This window comes from Anas platyrhynchos, chromosome 9 (assembly GCF_047663525.1).
Source record: "Anas platyrhynchos isolate ZD024472 breed Pekin duck chromosome 9, IASCAAS_PekinDuck_T2T, whole genome shotgun sequence".
Lineage (NCBI taxonomy): Eukaryota > Metazoa > Chordata > Aves > Anseriformes > Anatidae > Anas > Anas platyrhynchos.
In genome coordinates, this window is record NC_092595.1 from 1228379 (window position 1) to 1245187 (window position 16809).

General features: G+C 41.1%; 1 protein-coding gene across 5 annotated transcripts in view; it reads left to right on the plus strand.

Annotated features, from left to right (window-relative positions):
* Positions 1-395: 395 nt before the first annotated feature.
* Positions 396-16809, plus strand: part of MME (membrane metalloendopeptidase) — a 39453-nt gene continuing 23039 nt past the window's right edge. Inside the window, exons 1-9 of one of the 5 annotated variants that reach the window (XM_021275193.4) lie at positions 396-546; positions 4660-4829; positions 6260-6295; positions 9555-9716; positions 10991-11071; positions 11825-11920; positions 12026-12144; positions 13184-13249; positions 15826-15960. In XM_021275193.4, coding sequence (XP_021130868.3) covers positions 4670-4829; positions 6260-6295; positions 9555-9716; positions 10991-11071; positions 11825-11920; positions 12026-12144; positions 13184-13249; positions 15826-15960 — 855 coding nt within the window. In that variant the 5' untranslated portion in view covers positions 396-546; positions 4660-4669. Of the gene's footprint in view, positions 547-1107; positions 1265-1463; positions 1925-3401; positions 3984-4283; positions 4454-4659; positions 4830-6259; positions 6296-9554; positions 9717-10990; positions 11072-11824; positions 11921-12025; positions 12145-13183; positions 13250-15825; positions 15961-16809 lie in introns of those variants that run through there. The other 4 variants (XM_005023675.6, XM_027464550.3, XM_013103509.5 and 1 more) reach the window with 4 other exon arrangements.

Sequence of the window (16809 nt, forward strand, 5' to 3'; positions counted from 1 at the left end):
GGGTTTTAGACAGGATACTACACTATTTACTTTGTGGGAGTTTTCCCCAAAGGAGGCCCACACGGCAATTGCAGTACTTGAATCACAGGTCACACCTCCTTTAGCCTTCAGATGTACCGATGTCTGACTGCTTTTCCAAGCACGAGGTTCTCCAGGAGCGGAAACTCTCACACTATATGTCAGGCATGCTAGCTCTACTGGACTATTAAAAGATTTCCAGTCGAGTGTCTCCCTTTTCTCTCCCTTTGTGGTGAATAAGGCAGGTTTTTGGTTTACCTAAAGATTCTGAAAGAAGTCCTTTTGTTGCCATTTTAGTTGTCTGTCCACACACATTACCCTCTGCCTGTCCAGCTTTGCTGTAATTAGGGCCGTACAATAGTCCTTAATGACTCATCTGCCCTTGCATTGATTGGTGAGATTTTGCACTGGTTGTGTCGGGGCGACTTGAAGGCAGCAGGTAATGTCAGAACTGACCTGCAGGAGCAGATGGCTTCTTCGAGTAACTGGAGTGGGACTCTGCAAGAATTAATGCAGGAAAGGCTGCAGGTGAGATGCTTACATTAATTTAAACACTGATTCTGGAAATGATAAAACCAGCATTTTCCCCACTCTTAACTGTAAGAAAATGCAATGTTTCTGTTCTCTAGACTTTTTCTCTTGCCTACTCTGGGTACTTACTATTGCCTTTTCTGTTCAGGGAATAAACCCTTTTTGTTTTTCGTTCTTGTTCCTTCTTCATATGCTCATTTTACAAAAGTGCTCCATTTTTACCTGTTCTGTTGGTACCTGGTTGCCCTCCCCTCTTCATTGCATGTGCTCTGTGGATTACTCACGGTGTGGTTCCAGCAAGAAGCCACTTCTCAGTTCCCACTTTCCTAAGAGCAGGGGAAGGTTGCTTCTCCCAGGCAGTGGATGTTGCAGCGTGTATAACCGGTGATAAAAGATTTCAGAAATTTCAGCTGCCGCTCCTGCCTTAGAGGCAGTATAGATGCCTTTAGGAAGGCAGCAGAAGGGAGCAGGGTATCTGGTTCGAGCGAGAGGAGCGGCAGCAGCTCACACCGCTTCTTCTGGCGTCTGCCTGCTCATTAGTAAAAATGAAACTATTCACACGAAACTTAGTAAGAAGGAAACGGCTATCTTTTGATATCGTCTGCCTGATAAATCTGACGGTAGCTCAGAGCTGCCTCTCCGGGCACCGAGTTGCAGCCGCCTCCCTCGGCAGCAGAATTCCTTGGGTGAGCGAGGACCTCGGATCCTGCGGAGGGTACGTGCCGCCGGCAACTTGGCAGAGGCACCGAGCCCCGCGGCCGTGCAGCCGCTCGCCCTGCCCTCCCCCCTGGCAGCGGCCGGGGCCGGCAGCGGGGCGCCGCGGGGGCTCCCCCGGGGCTCCCCCGGGCCGCCGATGGGGCAGCCCCGTCCCGGGCCGCGTGGGTCGCGCCGCCCGCCCGCGGCCGCATCCTTCATCCTTCCCCCCCTCGGCTCCACCGCCGCGCCCGGGGGAGGCTCGGCGAGGTGAAGAGCTCGGCTCGGTGCTGCCGGGGCGGGGGGGAGCCTGCTCGCTTGTTTCCTGCCCCACCGCGTGCTTATGAGCGCGAAGAGGAAGGAGCCTCCCGGTCACCCGCACAGCCCGCTCGGCCCCCACACCGCGGCTCCTCCGCTCCGGGGCGGCGGGCAGCGGGCAGCGCCCCCGGGCTTTGATGTCCCGGCGATGCCGGAGCCCCGCGTCCCCGCCGCTGCCCGCGGGCGAGCCGGGCGCTGAGCCCCGCCGCCGGCCGCCCGGAGCCCCGACGGCCTGAGCCTGCCTTCAACCGGACCTCCGCCGCCCCTCCGCTGCCCACCGCGGCCCCGGGGCTCCCCTCGCCGCCGCAGCCTCCCGGGGATGCCCGTGGCGACCCCGCGGCCGGACCCCTCCGAGCGGCGCCCGGTGAGTGCGGGACGGGGCGGGCGGAGCGGGCGCCCCGCGGGGGGCTCGGCCCGGCCCGGTGGGAGCACGGAGCCCCCCGGCGGGGCTCGGGGCTCGCCTCCCCGGCCGGCAGCAGCCCCGGGGCCGCGGTACGGACCTGGCGGCCCCTCCCCGCCCGCGGCCCCTCCCGCCGGGCCCGGGGCGCCCCCCGGCGGCCGCCGTGCCCCCATCCCCTGCGGCACAGCGCCCCGAGGGCTGCCCGCCGCCCCTCGGAGCCTGGGGGGCACAAAGGGGCCGGGTGGGTCGGGGATGTGCTCGCTTGGCTCCCTTGAGAGCCCTGTGTGCCACCGCTCAGCTTCAAACGCGCGCGTCCCCAAAGGAAAAGATGCCTAATTAATCCCCCGTGTGACCTGGACCAGGGTCTGACAGAGTAATTTCGGCTGCCTCTTGTATCTAAGCCTTAGCTGGTAGAGGGAATCACAGGAGCGCTAAGGGAAATGTAAGAAAACCATAATACCTAACCTTCGATCTCCTTAAATTATTCCTACACTTTTGCTGTGCTTGCAATTAGCGCAGAAAGAAGCTTTTACCTGGTGGTCCCTGATGCAGACGGGATAAGTTCTCTAAATAACCAGAGGTAAAACTGAGTCAGTGGGATGCCTTTAACCATGAGGAACACTCCTGCAGGAACAGAAAGATTAGCTCACTTGGAAAAACTTAGCTGACTGCAAGGAACATATTAGCACATGAAAGGTACAGGAGTTCTTGCTGCCCTAATAAACCGTGTTTTCAGCGCTTTAAAGACACTTTCAGAGGCAGAAGGCAAACATCACTTCTTACATTAGGCTCCAAGTATTCAGAGGGTTCTGGGCACCAGTCAGCCCTCAGTCAATAGAAATAACATTTTCTGCTGCTTTATATGATCAAAGTGAGATGGGTATCATGGTTAACGTGTTTTTACATTACCTACAAATTTCTAGCTCACAGTTAATGAAGGGCAAGTTTCTGTGCATAGCTCTCACTTGTGCATGGTTCTGTGGGATTTCAATCACGTGTCTAAAGAAACCATTTGCTGATTTGGCCAAAAACCTACTCTTAAGAGAAAAATAGAAGCCCATGAGGAAAGTGCAAGTGGCTGAAATGGTGCCTGTAGATGTGGAAAGGCAGAGAGAGGCTGGGCAGACCTTGCGGGACGCCAGCCTCCAGAGCTACAGAAGACCCCTGATCCTGGCACTGCTGGTCACTTCCCGCATCTTGATGTCACCAGGCAGTAGTGACAGAGGTGGAGATGAGACACTCCAATAAAATGTTTTCTCGTTCATTTAGATAAACAGTGTTAGAGTGATAGTGTCCAAGGATCCACTGAACCAGGTATTGCATAAACACGTGGAACACAAAGTCTCTGTTTACTTAGGTCCATGATACTGAATTATTTAATATTTTTGATTTATTCATAAGCATACACACTTCAGTGACACGTTATTGCAGAGGAGGAGCTAGCTTGTGAGGTGGGCATGAGAAGGGAGGAAGAGATCTTTGAAACCGAGGAAGAGAAATCAGATAGAAACAGAAGGTGCTGAGAAGAAAAGACTGGATATCTGAAAGACTGTAGCAGCTTGAAGAGACAAAGATGAATCCAAACCAGCAATACACAACTTGAAACAGCTTCAAATAATTGAAGTACAAGCCTTGAGCTTGGATGGATGCAGAAGCTGAGAGGGGTTCCCTTACTGCTGTTACTGCTGCTTACAAAGAGTGGGAGGAAAAGGGTGTGAGGAATACAAGAGGATCTCCAGGAAATGCTGCAAATAGAAGCTGTCAAGTTTTCATCGTGAGATACTGAGAACAACAGCATTGCTGTATGTATAGCAATACGGATCTCTGCCAGCAAAGAAAATGACCTGGCCCTAAGCAAATGGGAGTACACGAAGAGAGGGAGCAAAGAATTATACAACAGCAGTGCTGCAAAAGGTAGCCAGGTGATCTTAAAGAGCGACAGAAATGCAATCTTAAAACCTACGGCTGCATACACGTTACACGAGTGAGGATGAGTCTGGTCACACTCCCACCGGTTTTGCATGTACGTACCGCAGTTACCTCTAACTTACAGTGTTCTAACCTCAAACCAGAGGACTGGGTTGCACTTCTTTCAAGATCACTGTAAAGAGTCATTATCTTCAGTGTGAGTGTGACAAGCTCCCAGCAGAGCCTGAGTTTTCATTTTTTCATTTTTCGCTATTTTTAGTGACAGCTGTAAAGCTGTAGTCAAGAATTGCTTACACGATGTTTTAAAAGATGACAGCGAAGCACAATGGCATATTTTGACCTTTGGCAGCAGATAAGTAATTGGCAGATTAAGTTAATTTTTATTCAAGCAGGGAGACTTGCTTTTACTTGCTTGTGAACTCCTGTACCATCATACAAGATTAAACTACATGGGTAAGGTTTAAAAATAGGGTTTGGTTTGTTGGCCTTCCCTCTCTGCTTGGTGGCCTCTTCATGTGAAGGAACACCGCTCTTCTGTTCTCCATAAATGACAAGTAGTGCATGGTACGTACCGCGTGTGTGTGTGTTTGTGTGTGACAAAAGGATGTCATTTTTAGTTTCATGACTTACTAGAAATGTTACAAATAAGCTCTGTGCAAGTGTGAAAATTCACCCAGGAAACATCTTTGTTACTGTGCAGTTGAGGAGCCAATTTCAAGACCTATGATTCAGCATAAGTCCTCCAGAGAATTTTCCTTTTTCCTTTTCAGACCCTAGGTTATGGGCAAGTCAGAAAGCCAGATGGATATAACTGAAATGAATACTCCAAAACCAAAGAAGAAACTGCGATGGAGTGGCCTGGAAATAGGGCTAACTGTTGTAGTGATCCTGCTGGCTATTGTAGCAATCACAATGATAGTTCTGTATGCAACTTACGATGGTGAGTACACTTAAAGTGTCTTTCAATGTACAAATACATACTAATGTAAAAGTACTTTAAGAAATTATGCAAAAGAGCTTTATCAGATAGAATTCAGCTGTTCGTATTGTAAAAAATACTGAATATTCAATATATTCAAATGTTGTATTAGGAAAGCCTACGTTGCGTGGTATATATAACTGCTAGACAGAAACCATTAAGAAAAAATGTTAAATGGTCAGCTTAGAAGTATTTGCCTGGTAGTAGAAGACTGTACCTTGCCCACTGTATAAAATTAAATGATTAATAACAGCTTCACCATAATTGTATCTCATCCATATGTGATTAACCATATGACACAATTACATGAAATGTAAAGCTGCATCCCCACTCATTATTGCTGGGCACTGACACAAAATTGCTGTTTTTCCAACTAGGACTCTGTAAGTTAATTTGTTCATGCAAAGTTGTGGTAAACACAAACCATCTGCTTGTTCTGTCTTAGCAATATTTCTGTTTGTAATTAATGCTTCAGTAAGCAGAAAAATACAAAATACAATGCTTCTGAAGAAAACCAAGCTACAGTGGTTCCTCCATATTCCTGTATATGTACAAAAATCCAATTTGTTTCCTTTCGCAAGCTATTGCTGCAAAAATTCTTAATGTGTACAGTCATATAAAAAGGTTTTGTGATTCACTGGTCATACCAAAATATTTGAAAATAGTTCAGGCAGAAGTATTCTGATAATTTTTGGAAAAGACAATGCAAGGAAGCTCAGAATTCCTTTTTGTGTCAAATTAAAATGTTTCATTACAGCACTAATGAATTGCTTTGTTTCATTTTAAAGTACTTAATAATTTTAAATTTGAACTTTATTATAGTATCATCCAATTATGGAATGGCAAAATGCCATTTTGAAATGAAAAATAAAAAATGTTGTATTTCTGAAGTCTCAGAAGGAAGTATCTTTATGTTCTGAGAACCTTTTGTTTTGTTTAAAAGGCTTCAGAGTGAATGCCTCAGAGTTTTCGTATAATTCCTTCAAAATGCTTTTGTCTTTGTTGGGAGTTGCTAAATATAAACTGACTTTGCAACTCTCTTCAGCATGTGTTCTATCTTTCCTCCAAACTTATTCTTTTTTTTTTTTTTCTTTGTAAAAATAATATTTTTACCATCTCTAATTGAGTGATAGAACATTTTCTTCTTTCTACAAAAATTCTGCATGATGGGTGACTAGCACTGAGTGACCCTAAAGGGATGAAGGTAATGGTATTTTTAGAACCTGATCCTATAAATATTCATTTTCTGAATATATGGTGTCCTTTATCTTACTGTACACTGCAGTTAAATGCAATTTCTAAGGTGACTGTCCATGGAAGTAAAAATTACAGAAGCTTTTATTACATTGACATTCAGTAGAAATTAAAAGTACGATTGTATCCTTTTTTAGATGGGATTTGCAAGACATCAGACTGTATAAAATCAGGTAAGAATGAAAATATATACCCTTTATATACATTTACGTACTTATATATACATATACATGTATATAACCACATAATTTTCCCAGCTAACTGCAGTCAAATATGGCACATTGAGGCATGAGATCTGCTAACCCAAATTTTTTTCTTAGCATATTTCTTCTACAGATGTGATGTGATTTGTCAGATCTTATAAAGTCATTGGGGTCAGGCCAGTTCAAGAGGTAGAAACAGACTCTCCAAGGAATGCTGTTAAGGATTACTTTAGGATTCTGGGGAGGCAACCAGTGTATTCAATGAGTTATAATCTATATACTTAAGTTTTAGCTGTGGGGCTATACCTAAAATAAGATAAAAACAGATGCAAAAGCAATGACGCCAAAATAGAATGCTTCTGACCATATCATAATCTGCAGCATTAGGATGTGTTTTTATGCTTAGCAAGGGTCAATTACCAGAAGCACCTAAAAATCTGTCTGGTCTGTTACACTATTGTAGCAATGATGTCTTTGTTTTGCTTACAACAAAGGAAGCAGTTAGGACAAGGAGGCCCCCACATGATGTTCAGATGTGTTAGCCATTACAGAACTGTAATTCAACTCCAAATACTGCATCTGAGTGTAAATTATTTAGAATGCATAGCTCTAAGCAAAGTTTGGAGTGACCAGCTTGAATTTTAAAGCATTGGATTATTTAACTGAGCCAGGATTTCCCTGTCCCACCATGGTATAATGCATTTAAGGCAGAAGTTGCTATAGAAGTGCTGGGCCTCCTCTAAACCTATATGATCATTAAATTCTTTATAAGGGAATGTTGATAAGGAATTACTCACAGAAAAGACTAATTCAGTTAGGTGGTCACTAGAATGAGTGAGTTCTTGGTTCCAGAATCAGAATGCTGTGAACCAGGCGTCCAGAATGGTTACCTAGCGGCTGCTCAAGCTTTCAGTGCTCAAAGAATTCAAAACAGAGTTCAAAAAGTTTTTCAGAACTGTATCATTTAATAACAAAATTAATCAACTTTAGTTAAAAAAAAAAAAAAAGTCCGTAAAAAAGAGAAATAAACTGTGTTTTTTGCTGCTAAATCTTACTGGGATGAATCCATAACTGTAATACTAGTTCAAATCAGGATTCTGTTCCATGTTTAATTTGGGATCTCCTTCCAGACCATGTAGGATAACAGACAGCCAAGTTAAATACACATAGAAAGCAGGAAGTATTAACCTTCAGGAAATACAATTAGGTATAGGCATTAAGTGAAATGGTAATGCCTTACACCAGAAATGGCCAATACTGTGATTTTTTTCCCCAATGTATTTCAAAATTTTGCAATAGGAACAAGCTACTGAAAAAGGATAAAGTGAAGATACTGACAGAATTTATAGTACATTTAATAGAGGAGCTTCAAATAAATGACCAGAAGAAAAAATGCAATGAAAATTCAATTGGTTATATACAGAGTGGAATATGAGTAACTGCATGATAACGTTATCAAAGTTTGTAAGTTCTATTGCAGTGTGGCATTTAAAGTTACCTTGTAATTTGTATATCTGAACATTTTTTGAATATGCTGACACTCTGCTAACCTTCCTGAGCTCAAACAGCACAGACTGATGGGAATAGGGAATTCTGATCTCTCATAAATTTCACCTAGATAAGCACATAGTGTTTCTGCCATATCCTCCCCAGGTCACTGGTTGTTATGCCAGCTTTTATTACTTTATTTGTAAGCTGTTAAAGCAACAACTGGCAGTCATGAGTACTACAATAAAATTAATCATTAAAAGTAATTGAGAAGGCTCTACATTATTCAGTCAGAGTTAGGAAGTCAAATAAAGAAGTGAGAATAGGAATCAACCCAAACACTGATTCATCAGAGCAATACTGAGGACGAAGGAAAAGTGTACTGTGTATTAACTTTAAAAAACAAAATATTCATCAGTCTCACACTTAACCACTTACAGGGCAAAAATGTCTCAATGTACAGCCTTGAACTTATCAGAAATCTCCCCTGGGTACAAGTATCAACTCATAAATAACTTAGAGCATGTTTAGGATTCTGTCCAACATAAGTGGTCCCACTTCTCCTTCAAAGGGGCAATTCACATGTCGACACCAAGCATATGCTTCAAGGCTTCATTGATAACAAAATTACATCAGATGTTGGCTTCAAATGTAACTTTCTTTAGCCAACTGAAGATCCCAAGAAAAGCAGGTGGGAAAAATAAAAGCCAGTCAATATAAATACTACAGGCTGCCTACACCTCTCATTTCCACCAGCATAAGAGACAAGGAAAATATTGAAAATACTGGAGAAATAACTATAAATATTTGACTCACCCATGTGGGAGGAATGAACACTTATAATCACAAGCCTCACCATTTACTAAAAATAATGTCTGAAAAACGGGAAGGATATGCAGTATTTTGGCAAATCCAATGTCTCACTAGCTGTTGCTTGACTCCTAGCATCTCTCCTTCCCTTAGTGCTAGCATACTAGTGGTGAAAACAAGCTAGGTGGAATAAGTAGACAAAAAAGAAAAAGCGCAGTAAGTTTATGAACAGCAGCTGGGAAACTGTCATCAAGAAAGGCAGGTTTAAAAAGGGAATCCTGTGTCACAATCAGTCACTGACCAGTTAGTCTTTGACCAGCCACTTTAATAGGGTCAAGAGGGACATCAAGAAACAATGTCGGTTCTAGAAAAACTGTGGAATAGGTCTAGAAAATCAGATGTTGATTCAGCAAATTGTTAATAGGAAAACTTTCCTGACAAGAATTTAAACAGTAAAAAAATAAATAAATAAATAAATAAAATCATTATTTTATTGAAATAGATTAGATTCAGCTAAGCCTGCATCACACATAATTACTGAAGTTACACCACACTGGATACTTAACCTATATGTCTTGTGCTTCTAATTTTTCTTTTCACCACATTTCAAACAAAGAGGTATAAGACAGTAAATTTAACATCTTATAACCAAGTAACCACTCTCAATAAGTAGCAAGATTAGAGTCAGTTTACCCATCAGTAAACACAGGCAATAGAAATGTATATGTGTTACGGGCAGTAAAAGAATAGTAATTTTTTGTTTACTGACTAGCTTGGTCTAGAGCATTACAGTAGACATGAGCCTATTCTAAACTAAAGGAAAACTACTTGTTATTTTCCTCTTCAGAGATAAATATATATATATATATATATATATATTCACTGCTTTTGTCTAAAAAGTCTTCACGCCTTGATTTGTCTTATATTACAGCTGCCCGAATCATTGAGAACATGGACACGACTGCAGAGCCTTGTAATGATTTTTACCAATATGCCTGTGGAGGATGGCTTAAGAAGAACGTCATTCCAGAAACCAGCTCCCGTTATAGTAACTTTGACATTTTAAGAGATGAACTAGAAGTTGTTTTAAAAGGTCAGTAGGGTTTATGTTTGTGGACTATATAAAGTTTCTTCTTTGGCTTACATGTAATCCTAAGAAGATGTGGTTATCTAGCAAAGCTTAAAATACTACCAAATATTTCAGTTTCTTTACGTTCAATTCAGGATAAAACCACCACAAACTGTTTGCTTGGAGAATGCTTTGGAAGTCATGCTGTTGTGTCTGACACTGGAGCAGAGCTGAATAGACCTGACCTTTCTGATATCTGAACTCTGTGTGCTCATCTGCATATTATAACTGAAATCTGTATCGTTATCCCCATGAACTAACAATAGCAGCAAAGCTAGGTGACAAAGAAGGAGGTCTGCCTGTACCCAAGTCAGCTGAAATGCTGGAAATTGCTCTCTGGCAACCCTGTCCTGCATATCTGTATTCCATCAGCTACATCCTAAATAGCAGGCAAGCATTTTTATAAAGAATCACATCATAAACTTACAAATACTTCCTTTTCCACAAACTGCAATACCGTCAAATTATCCACAGTCACCTTTTTCAGACAAAAGTAAGTCACAGAAATAACTGAGTTGATACTCATGAAAGATTCTTCAAACTAATCTATGGACTCAAAATCCTTTCTCTACTTGCATAGCCTTTGGTTTTGCCAGGCTTGCAGTTTGTGAATGTCACAGTCTTCCTGAGGCTTCGGTTCCTGTGGAACAAAGCAGTTGTAAAGGAGTGGCAAGAGTGGGCTGCCCCACAGGGGAAGGCAAGTCAGAAGCTAAACATGACAGCAAGTCAGGCAGGGACAGAGGCCTCATAGAAAGGAAGCAGAGTCCCACAGGACCCAAACCAGAAGAGAAGATCAGGTCCAGTGACAACGACCAGGTTCAGCCAACAGATCAACCCACCATTGATGCTATGAGCCTTTCGGGCTGCTGGTCAGTGCAGTTGGAGCCTGTTGATACACTTAGGGCCCCAACAGCAGTTCTCTTCACCAAACAGATTGGTCATCTAAAAACTATCACTGAAAGGTCAAGGCATTTCTGTTTTACAGGGGATGATCTACAGAATATCTACTTGACACCTTTATGCTCAACACATTATCACAGGCTGACATAATTTCAAAGCATGTTATCTCTAGAGCTTTTCCCCCTATTTTTCAAATAGCAAAGCTTTCCTGGAATTTGAGATGGAATGAAAGCACCGATCCTCCATCCTCTGGTGATCAGGATGGTGTCCTCTATGGTTCCTTCATTTATCTTTCCCAGAAAGATCAGATATTAAGATGTATGTGCTGTGTGTTTCAGATGTCCTCGACACACCAAAAAGTAACGATATAACAGCAGTGCAGAAGGCAAAAACTCTGTACAGTTCGTGCATAAATGAAAGTAAGTTCCTCCTGAATTTAGTGCACATATGATAAATAAATATAATCTAAAGAATGATATCCAAGAAACCTATCTTTCAAAGTCAGTTATAGCTATATACATAAAGTATCTGAGCAGAATTTTTCAGAAATTCTTGGTGAGAACTAAAATATACCAGTTTTAGAGGGTTAAATAAGAACATCAATAGTAAAACTAGTACTGTATCTCCTATTTTACTTACTTTGGTGTTTTAGGTGCTATTACATTACTCTTGACTTACCAGTTTGCTGCAGTTATTTAAACTCAAATCCTTTCAGTTAAATATTAATTATTTATTAGAAATTACCAGACATGAGGTGGAAAATAGCCAGTATATCATGTTTCTTTAAAGATACAGAGATAATTTATTTCAATAATTTGAGCTAAATGCTGTCGCTAGAATGAGGAGCAATAAAACAGCAGTGCTACTAATTTGTTTTTATAGTTTCCATAAAATTGTTAATATTTTTAAAGCTATTATTTCAAGCTCTTTGCAGAGTCAAAATAACATTTTTTAAATGTCATCTTCCCAGAGATTTGCATAAGTTGTTTTGCAGTCATGGTTGAAACATATTTTAAAAATTAAAAGTTAAAGAAGAGTCATACATCAGAACATAATCCTATTGTGGTGATGGAGAAAAGATATCTCGGGTTCAGAATTCTGAACACATTATAATACTATACCATTGGTATGTTTTAAAATATCATGCTAATTCATTTTATTTTTTCCAAAAGCTACCATTGATAGCAGGGGTGGAATGCCTTTAATCAAACTGCTGCCAAATATATCTGACTGGCCTGTAGCAACAAATAACTGGGAGTCTTCCTATGGTAAGATAATCAGTGTTTATTTCCTTCTCCATTAGAATTTCCAAACGATTGTACTTTTCATTGTTTACCCAAAATAGAGACTGAGTACACCTTCCATTTGCCTAGGTGCTGCTTGGACAGCTGAGACAGCTATTGCAGAGCTGAACTCCAGATATGGGAAAAAAGTCCTTATTAATTTTTTTGTTGGCACGGACGATAAAAATTCCACAACACATATCATTCACGTAAGTCTACCTGGGTGGCACAGCCTTGCTGATCATATAAGTGTAGCAAAAGAACCAGAAAGCACAGCCATAAATGTTAGCCAGGAGCAACATTATTGATTTGAAGTTTACCGGTCAGTTGTAGGTAAGTTTGTGAATCTCTGCAGTTTTTAAACTTCCATTATCAGTCTGACAGTGCGTTCATTGTCCATTCCCAGGATTAATAATCTTTATTCTGTGCACTCATACACTGTTAGTAAGGTGAGGAGAACTGAGACATGTGTAGATACACACACAGGTTATGTGTACGCTGGACAGAAGACAGATATGATCTACTTATGTATGCATGCAAGGAAATAAGTAAGCATGACTTTCCTTCCATGTAATTCTGGCAGAAAGCTCTGTCACTGAGAGCCTGGCTATGGTCCCAATGGCAGAGAGCCCACAAAGAAGGGGGTTGTGTTTTTACAAGGTATTCAGATGCCGAAGTAGTAACAGGACCTGCAGGCAGCTGGCACAGATAGGAAAATGGCTGAGGACATGTGCTTAAGGAGCATGCCGAGAGTGTCCTGCCTGTAAATGTAAGATGAAAAATGGAAACTCTGGAAATGGAAAGTCCAGAGAAGACAGGATTGTGTATGGTGAGTCTTCACCAGCTACTCCTGAGACACAGCTGTTACAGATGCAGTGACGAGGTAATCTTTCTTGCAAATGGGTGGACAGATCCTTGACTACTCTGCACATCAGAGTTTCAAAGTGGAGTAACTTTCTTGCTTGTTGGGGGACTGTTTTGTTTTCTGTACGTCCAGCGTTTAGCACGGATTACACATATCATGCATTGTTCAGCAACAGAAAAAGAGTGAAGACAAAAAAAAAAAAAAAAAAAAAAGGAGAGTGAAAAGAATTAAACAAGGGCAACAGGATGGGAGAGAAACTCTCCTTTGGCCAGAAGTTCATTTTGCAAGAGTGAAGCATCAGCAACCTATAACTGGCCAAAGAATAGTACAACGCTATAACGTTTTGTCCTTATGCACTTTTAAATTTTTATTTGACTTTACAGATTGATCAACCTGGACTCGGCCTGCCTTCTCGTGACTACTATGAGTGCACTGGTGCATACAAAGAGGTAAGCTGAAGCTGACAGATCACTGACTGCTTTAGAAGCTTTAGCCTCTATTTTCAAGGCAGGTGTACCCTCAAGAGTTGGGTTGGAGTCCCTCAAAGAGCAGGACAGCCTCTCCCCAAAGAGATTGTAATGCTACCCCTGAGAGTCACCTAGGAAACCGAAATAGAAAGGTAATAACGATGAGAATTTAAACAAGGCTGATCTACAGGTGGGAAGAGAATGTGTGACAGACTGGAGAGAGAAACTCTAACATGGGTAAGTGTGTCAGAAGACAAGAGACCAGGAGCTAAAAGGAAAGGAAATTAACAGGGTATAGAGGAATGAGATTAAGGACAAATAGAAATAAGTTGGCTAAGAATGGGAGGGAGTATCACAACTGTCCTGAAGTTTTGGTATTATAATACTGTGCCATTAATGCTGGTGTCCTCGTGTGACCTTTCTGGCTGCACTGAAGCCAAGAGTTTTTATCTCGGCTCCAGCTGCCGGTACTACCCAATTGTCTCTGCACTGGATGAGACAACTGCATGTTCCTCTAGCATCACTATGCCCCCAAAACCCCAACCTGTCTCGTTTCCTTTATCTCACACTCTCTTTGTCTCCTTTTTTAATCACTGGACATTCACATGGAAGAAAAATAGTAGTTTTCCACACAATTCATATATGATTATGCAGGTCAGAAGAGGAGCAGCTCCTTGACTTTTTAGGACCTCTTGGAAGGAACTAATCATGAAACAAGCAGATACATGGAGACCTGTCAGTGACTGGAACAGGGACCCCCATCACTGGAGGTTTTATATGCAAATAGGCTGCTAGATAACCTCATCCAGGCTCCCTTTTCCCATGAAAGGTTGGACCTGATAATGTTTTGAGGTCCCTGCCAACCTGAAGCTGGAGTACCTCAATTGAGAGCTGTTCCTCCCTTCAGTCCTTGCACGCTGATAACCTCTGCTTGGCTCCGTTTCCTGCTGTCTCATTGTACTCTTTGAGCTGTGCACATTAAACAAGGTACCTGCCTCCTGCACTTTAACCTCAGCCTTTGTCAGGACTTCACACCACAAAGTGGCAAGTGGAATTTGGGAACAGATTTATTTTTTTTTCCTGTAAGATGCATGGATCCTGTGCTCATACAGGCATTACTCTGACATCTAAGTTCCCACTAAATATCTGAGTATATTTACACAGTCTGTCTGAAATTAGCTGACAGTTCTTTGATGGCTACATGACCATGCAATGATCCTTAGACCAAAAATAATGTGCATTGATTGGTACCTGAAAATTCCTGTTTACTTGCTGGTTTGGGGTAATGTTTGCATAAATTTTACACAGATTTGGGTATTTTGAAATGGTATTTTAAGGCTTGGTATGCACTCTCTTTTGTGACTTAATGTGGCTGTCAGTGGTTTGATGGGCTTTCTCTCTGACAAAATAATCTGTCTTAATTAAAAATAACACTGAGAGTTCAGTCCTCCAGGATGCTGTGAGCCACCTTTCTTTTGAAGTCTGTTGTCAATACTTTTCATGAGCTGCTCAGAGTTTGCCAGCACACGCAGCCTGTTATAGCACAGCGCTGTTGGCAGGCAGGGGAGGCTGACAGGAGATGGGTGGCAAGGAAGGCAGTTATCAGAATGGCTGCATAAATGCAGCGTTCATTAAAAAGGGTGCATCCTACTGCCTTAGGAGCTGAACATACCAAAATGCTTCTGTTAATAAAGTTGATGCTATGCGCCTTATTAATCATATTTTTATCACTGTTTTAGTAGATTAAGATATTTTGCATAACATATATTTATTATTAACTAATTTAATATGTATTTTTATTTGCATTTTAAAAGTATATTGAAACCAGCATTTCTGCTTACAGAAAAGAGTGTGACTTATCAAAGAGGTATCACAATAAAATTAAGTTCCATAAAATATAGTGAGACCTTTATAGATATTTGACAATGTAACATTTAATAGAATATACTTGTATATATCCATTCCTATCCTTGGTAAATTCAGACATATTAAATTTAATATATTCAATAGTATATATCCATAGTGTATTTACCTATACCAAATTTAGATATAGCAAAAATCTATATGCTGAATGCTCCAGGCTGCAGCAGGGAGGAGGTACACTGCTTCTGGGAGTAATTTTCCCACAATGCTGATCCTACACAGTCCATCAACATTTCCCTTGGTTTTACGTTTCTGGGAACACTGCTCTTTGGAAGCAGTATTTTTGGAAGTTGTAATTAAAGTGAGCTAGAAAAAACACAGGTGGTAGTTTAAATATGGACCTACAAATGTCTCATTTTAAATAATGAAAACACAGTGCAGTAGTTGACAATGTTTAGGTTTGAGCAGTGCTACGAATCATACAGCAATTTTCCATGAGGGGCTTTTCAAATTTCTATTTGTGATCTAACAGAATATCGGAGTAAGTTACTGTAAAGTTACCTAAAAAAGGGATGAAGAACCATAGTTCATAAAAAAGAAGATGAAATCTTTAAGATACTCAAAATGTGCTATACTTTGAAGAGTTTTGTGCTATACTTTGAGGAGTTTAAATTATTTGTATCTTTTTCCTGCAGGCATGTTCTGCCTATGTTGATTTCATGATTTCTGTAGCTAAACTAATCCTACAAGAAAGAAATATTTCTTTCAATGAGACCCAGATTTCTGAAGAAATGAAAAAAGTTATGGACCTGGAGAAGGAGATTGCTAATGTAAGAAAAAACATTTTTAAAGTATTCTTTAAATAGCTTTCTTAATACCTAAGCAAGCTAACTGTAAATCAAGTTATTAAGTTACTTGCTCCTGCTACTTTGTGGGACCAAATATTGACCAAAAATATATGGGGCCTGGAACACCTAAAAGGAACACATAAGATGTGCCTTCTAATGAGCAAGGGGAAATATTTGGGTTAGCTGTTTTCGAAATAGCAAAATATTTTATCCTACTCTATTCAAGGAAGCCCTTCAAGAGAAGAAGGTGAAAGCAAGAGACAGGCTTGGTTTCTGTTCAGTTTTAGAAAGTGTGTTTTGGGAGATGCTTTTGGGGCCTCGTTTTTGTTTGTCCTTTTCTTCACATGGGCTCTTTGATTATCAGAGCAGTAGATTCCCAACCTTTAGCCTGCCACACAACACAAAGTAATGTTTGTCCTACACAAGCTTCTCCACAAAACCAATTGGTTCAAGTGCATTTTTAATCAAGCACTGTTCTCCAGAAAATATGCCTTGGAGAAATAGCTAGAATTTGAATTTGCATGGAGAAAAGCAAATTAAAGCATCCATGAGCAAAAACATGGCCTGTGATTATTAAACATTTCAGAAGATCCTGAAGCTGAAGGTTACTGTAAAACAAGCCAATAGCTTCAGCAATTTTTTTTAGTTGCACTTAAGTGAGGGCATGTGTTTGGCAGAGGTAAACCTTTCCACCCCATTTATATAAACTAAAGCTATATGATTTGGATTTATTTCACATTTTCCTGAGAAACACACTTCTGGGCTTAGATTGGAGAGAGAAAATTATTAAATGAAAAGGAATTAATTGGAGAAAGATTTGAAATGCAGTAA